At 39.7% G+C, this 6,266-nt stretch overlaps 1 protein-coding gene across 1 annotated transcript; it reads right to left on the bottom strand.

Moving 5' to 3' along the window:
* Positions 1–1,242: 1,242 nt before the first annotated feature.
* Positions 1,243–3,725, bottom strand: cabp5a (calcium binding protein 5a). Its single transcript, XM_086194968.1, has 7 exons — positions 3,501–3,725; positions 3,228–3,277; positions 2,813–2,843; positions 2,547–2,690; positions 2,321–2,430; positions 2,064–2,211; positions 1,243–1,962 (listed from the first exon to the last, which is right to left on the bottom strand). Exons 1-7 carry the CDS (start codon positions 3,538–3,540, stop codon positions 1,934–1,936), a joined length of 552 nt encoding a protein of 183 aa, XP_086051094.1. The 5' UTR covers positions 3,541–3,725; the 3' UTR covers positions 1,243–1,933.
* Positions 3,726–6,266: the final 2,541 nt, after the last annotated feature.

Raw genomic sequence — 6,266 nt, forward strand, 5'->3', positions numbered from 1 at the left:
ATTCCAAAGGGGTTGAAACTGCTGTTGTCATTACGTGCAGGACAGTAAACTGCAGGCTACCTCAGAACTGCACCGGAGTCATAGAGTGACCCATGGAGAGATTATTCTGGATTAATGCAATAAAGGTCAATGCTGGATGTCAGGGGGATCAGAGAAGGATCAGGGAAAAGGCCCGGCAGCTCACATTACATCATCTGGTCCTTATTTTGGACTCATCAATCTCTCTGCACTGCACCCCTCAGATTAAATGGGACCCCTGCTCCCGTCACACGCACACGCACATGCGCGCGCACACACACACACACACACACACACACACACACACACAAGCAAGAAAACTATCATTCTTAATGAGTCACACCGTCTGCTTACCCAGAGCTGCGTTTAAAATCATCAGATGGGCTCTATTTTCCATTAAAAATATGAACACAAAGCTATCAACCCAATCTGTTGCGTGCCACTGGCAGATGTGTTTTAAATTATTAGTGTTCCAAGAGAGAACGGATTCATTTTTATTAATTGATACTATAAGCTTCTTTCCTACATCTATCTGTCCATTTGAAGTGCTGCCCAGTTTTTGCAGTGTTATAACATCTGTCCAGCTGATGGGCCTCGTTTATGTCCCTTAATTTGCTCAATCCAGGTATTATTTAATCTCAGTTGGACCAGCCTTGGATCCATTTGACATGAAACTGGAGTTGTGCCACACGAAACATTTTGTTCTGGGTCCAGAGGAGGTGTGTGTGTGTGTGTGTGTGTGTGTGTGTGTGTGTGTGTGTGTGTGTCTGTCTGTCTGTCTGTCTGTCTGTCTGTCTGTCTGTCTGTCTGTCTGTCTGTGTGGTACTGGGGAAATTTGAAAAGCTGATGTGAAATGTGTCTGGAAATAAACTAAAAAAAAAAACCAAACCTGTCAGAGTACACACAGCCTGAGCTTTTACAGCCATCACTTCCAAAAGGTTTTCAAATTTAATGGGAAATATTAAAAAAAAGACACGCACACACACGCGAGATAACACAAAATACTCGGAAGTCTGTTATGCATGAATCATGATGTCGTAATTTTGTGATGTTGTTCCATTTTCACAATCTCTTTATCCCAATGTCTGTCCAAATCCAGAGCAGACAAGTTGCTCCATTCTTATCATTTTTTATCCAGAAATGCTGCTGTTTTCGTAATTTCTGTTTTGGGGAAATTCCATAAATTACTGTGTTATTACACAACAACCACCACCAAGCTGTGAATTATGCAAATTGATTTATTTCAGAAGTCATGGTGAAAATTTTAAACACAAACAGACTTTTGGGTTGAATTTAAATGTGTTGCCACATACAATAAATAATTATCAATGAATTGCAGCCTCTTAGATTTTTAACTCGTATTCAATGCTGATTTGGAAATAATACACACCCTGGCTTCGCTCAGGTGTCACAAAGGAGCTTTCTTGTACCAAACACAATTTTGCTGCAAAGTTAGCGTCATGTCAATGTTTTATTTTGCTCTTTGCCAACAGATAGAAAGATTTCTGGGGAAATCCATGTTCCCGGGACTTAACATATTGGATTTCATCCATGTATGAATGACGTAACGCAACTTGTTTGATACACAACAAATCCAGGCTGAAGCGTCAGCGTTATGAATCGCTTCACTACTCTCTACACAAATTCTTGCATAGTTGAAATAGTTCCAGTGATAAGAGAATAATTCAAAGGAGTGTAGCTACATGTCAACAAACCAACAACTCACATGAGCTTCCTGTATATACAGCACATGTCATCAAAGAAAAATATACAATTTCAGATGTTTACACAGTCTTATCTTGCATATTTGAATTTTATCTGTTTCATCCTGAATATGAACAAGTGGGAGCCTTCTAGGGTCCATCTTATCGCATGTCTGAAGAGGTGCAGCGATGCTCGACTTTCTCCTGGACTATCATTGATGGGACATCATTCTGACAAACTCTGCAGAGGCAAGAAAAAGTCACATAAGTTTACAGACTAATTAGTCGTTCTAAATTTGATGAACGTTTAATTGAATTTAAACTGGGGACTACTTGAGGTACCTTCAAAGTCTACTGTGCCATCTCCGTTGTCGTCCGCTTCTTTTACGATGGCATCTATCTCTTGTCGGCTCATGTGCTGTCCCATTAGTTTGATCATGGCTGAACGCAGCTCCTCTGTTGTGATCTCTCCATCGCCATCTGTGTCGAACTGAGGAGAAACATAAAAGAAAAGCAGAAGGTCGGTCGATGGGTCGGTCGTCTCTATAAGGATAACTCTCGCTGAGTAAGCGATCGGACGGCCGCTTCATTTCTCTCACCTCCTTAAAGGCATTTTTCAGCTCCTTCACACCAATCATTCCTGCTGTTTCTGCCAGAAGCTTCGGTGCCATCAGCTCCACAAAGTCCTCAAAGTCAACTCGACCTCCGACTGGACAGCAAAAAAAAAGAAATGAAGAAAGTTAGAAGAAACATCTGTAAATAATGTGAATGTGAGCTTTATTTCTCTCTTTCATTAATGCTGTAAGAAATCCAAACGGGACTTACGGTTCATATTTATGTTCTGGCTCAACTCGATCAGCTCCATCTCAGTGGGCATGTAGCCCATCGTTCTCATCAGGTTCCCCAGATCCTTACAGCTGATCAGCCCGTCTTTGTCTTTATCAAACTCATTGAACGCATCCCTCAGCTCTGCAGCGGTGAACAGCAAAACAGTCAATTAGGAAAGGTTGATGGAAGTGTGAATTAGACCCAAAAAAAACGTGTAAGGACTGTGTTGGTGAGAGTGATAAGATGATAAGAATTAAATTTACCATCAATCTCGTCATCCGCCAGTTCCCTTGACTGCACAAAAGGAAGAAATTTCCAAATTATACCATTTACATCAGACACTATTTAAATAGAACAGCAAGAAAAATGTAAAGTAGTTCTTTTTTTTTATTCATAAGTAAAATCAGCAGTTATCTACCACACAAGAAACACTTTCATCAATGAGTACAGCATATGTTGTGCATGTCATGATGATTTCAATTGTTTCAGATTTTTAAAATTAGTCATTAAAAATCCCAAAATTCAAATCAAACTAAAGATGTTCTCGTGTTCTTTTCAGAATCGGCTACATTATTTCACCTGGTTGTCTGTGGCATTATAATCCAATCAACATTGCATAGGAGTTTGCAAACATCGAGGCAAACCAGTAATGAAAGCTGTCACTGATGCTCTACTTACAATGTTTTTCCCTCCCCTCAAGAAAATGCACGCAGCTCCCAAACTCATTTCTGTAAAAAAGGAAATACAGAGTGATGAAAGGTATATTTCCCTTACAATGTATGATGCAAGAGTTTGGTTTGAAACAGAGTAGGTGGTGTGTTTGGAATGTGTGTGAGTTGATTTTCTGCAAAGTAGGAGCTGATGACTAGATACGCAGCAGAAATTCGACATAAACGCTCATTTACTGAAGGAGTAAAATGAAGAAGTAAAATTCAAATTCATCGCTCTCACCTTTTTCTTGTGATTTGCGGTCGTCAGACAAACGCATCATACACCACTTCAGAGTCTTGGGAGCTGTACTGTGTTGAACCAAAGTTTCCTCTCTTGTCTGTCTCTTAATCTTCTCTTCTGTATCAGTCGTCTACCTCCACAGCCGCTGCCCTGCCTGTCAGCGTGAGAGGGGCCGCCTCGTCTGCCCAGCCCAGAGGGATGCCGCAGGAGGTGTATGAGAGGAGGTGTGGCTGCATCCAGGCTTGTTTGCTGACAGGGAGGAGTCGGCGGTGTGTCAGGAGGACAGGGTGATGCCCTGGTTCAAGCTAGGTGGTGACATCATATTGTAAATGACACTGCCACCTGAACGTGCAGGTGACAGAGGAAATAGGATATTATCAGTTTGCTGGTTGGAGGTTGAATCACATGCTTACTATTCCACTGCAGTTCCTCTGAGGAGTCCATGTTTATGAGAAATTATAGTACGGTTAGGTTATTTTCATCATTTTGAACTGATAAATATAATCAGAAGATAATTTGAATTGCAATGAGAGAAAATCTTTCTGTTGATAACCATTCAGTTCCTGAGATCACAACACTGGGAAACTTTCACTTGTGTCATTTACCAACTCTTAAATAATCCATTCATTAATATTAAGCTTTATTAGTGTGTCACCTTTCGCACAAAGATTTCAGATCAAAGTGTGCAGAGAAAAACATTAAATTCATATCAAAAGAACATTAAACTCCAGTTGAAAGAGAATATTGAGATCACGGATGGAAAATAAAATCCCAATTAAAAACATTAAAAAGAGTAAAATACATACAATTGAGTGCATTAAAAGAAGACCAGCAGAGAGCCAATGCAAAGCTAAGTAAAGGCACACAGTTTATGCTTTCTTGTGACAACATCTTGTGAGCTGGCCTCCCAGATACCCTGATAGAGGTGTTTTGTTCCTCAGCTTGGGGGCATACTTGACCAAAGCTGTGTCAGCGATCTTCTTCCTGTTGTTGCTGGGAACCTCAAATAAGCCAACTGCAGATGACTGCAGTGTTCTCAAGGGTATAGCTATCTAGAAAGTTAGTAATGTAGCTTGTAGCTTTTAAGACCAAGAAAAAAAAAGAAAAAAAAAAGGTGATGATCACAGTGTTTCTTCCAGCAGCCAATATTTCTGTTAACAGTTTTATCCATAATAGACAGACCTCAGCACCGGTTTGGTCTCAGTGACATCCAGAGCTTGTGGAACCTTTGAGACAAACACGGTTGTTACAGATGCATCTGTGCATCTGCCAATAATCTGGCATTCCACAGGGGTCGATTGTCAGACCTCTACTGTTCCGTGTTTACTTATATTCTCTGAAATAGTTGCCTGGATGAAACATGTCCTCCAATTAAATGAGGACAAAACTAATCAGTGTCACAAGGAAAAGGAAGCTCTTTCTTTAAGATGAGACAGTCTAAAGAGGACAAACTGATATAAAATGATAATATATAAGGTTGTGGACAGTCTGTCTGTTGTCTGGTTTTCGGCATCTTCTGTTTTCAAAGATATGAAAATACATTGAATAAAATTACATATAGTTTATTATACTATATAAAATAGATAGACAGACAGACAGACAGACAGACAGACAGACAGACAGATAGATAGATAGATAGATAGATAGATAGATAGATAGATAGATAGATAGATAGATAGATAGATAGATAGATAGATTATAAAGAGTCACAGACTGGACAGCTAATACCCAGTGTGTGTGTTAATCTGCATGAAAGTTGTTTACATTTGCTTGACAACAAAAGGATTAGGTTTTCCCTGAAATACACTCATGGCAATCTCTGGGATAATGACTGGCGTTCATTCACTCCTTCCAGTCCAAAGAAAGTGAACTAAAAACAAATCAGCATCAGGTCTTGATATTTGCGTATGACCTTTTTGCCTCTGTCTACTTCCCTGTTATGTAAATTAATTTAAAAAAAATCGGTTTGCATAAGAAGCATAATCCGATGAGCTATGCTGGGGAACTGGTTACGATTTTATTATCCCCCACCCCCCACCCCATTGCAGCCCGTCTGCTGAGAGGTTATGCTAGGCCACACCCACTGTGGTGAAAATGTGTCTCTAGAGTTGAGGGTATGAGAAATATCGGTGAAGAGTTTATGAATGAAAATGTTGAGGAAGGCAAGGTTTGTATATGGTTTTGATGGTATGATTTGAGCAAAAGGTGTTAAATTCACATTTAGGAGGATGATGCTGAGAGACCAAATGGAAACATATTTGGTGTTGTGTCATGTTTCATCAGTGGTGGTGTATCAAAGCAAAACATGCACAACATGGAGATTGCAACGAGTCAAACAAGCCACACGAATGATTGTAATGCCGCGTGTGTGTGCGTGCCTTGAAACAACTTGAAAGACAACTTCACTATCAGTTCGCTTGAAAACACATACAAATACCTCGTAGCATTATAACTAACGATTTGAATCGCAATTCAAAATTCTTTGTTCAGTCGATGAAATCTGAAACAGCTGTGAAAAAAATGTCTGATATTCTTAACGTCCCAAGGTATAACTTTGATTTTGATGGTTGAGTAATTTCCTGGCAGTTGACTATATAGTTGTTTCAAGATGGACACTAAGCGCAAATACTGGACAGAGGTCATTTTTGGCGAGTGTTGACGCAGACCCTTGATTACTTTGTGTTTTCCAATTTTTTAAATTTTATTAATTTTTTTGAGAAACAGTTTTTTGGGGAATCAAAATAATCAGAATTTGCAAGCGCATCA

This window comes from Aulostomus chinensis, chromosome 23 (assembly GCF_037954235.1).
Source record: "Aulostomus chinensis isolate RoL2024-O1b breed Wild chromosome 23, RoL_Achi_v1.0, whole genome shotgun sequence".
Taxonomy (NCBI): domain Eukaryota; kingdom Metazoa; phylum Chordata; class Actinopteri; order Syngnathiformes; family Aulostomidae; genus Aulostomus; species Aulostomus chinensis.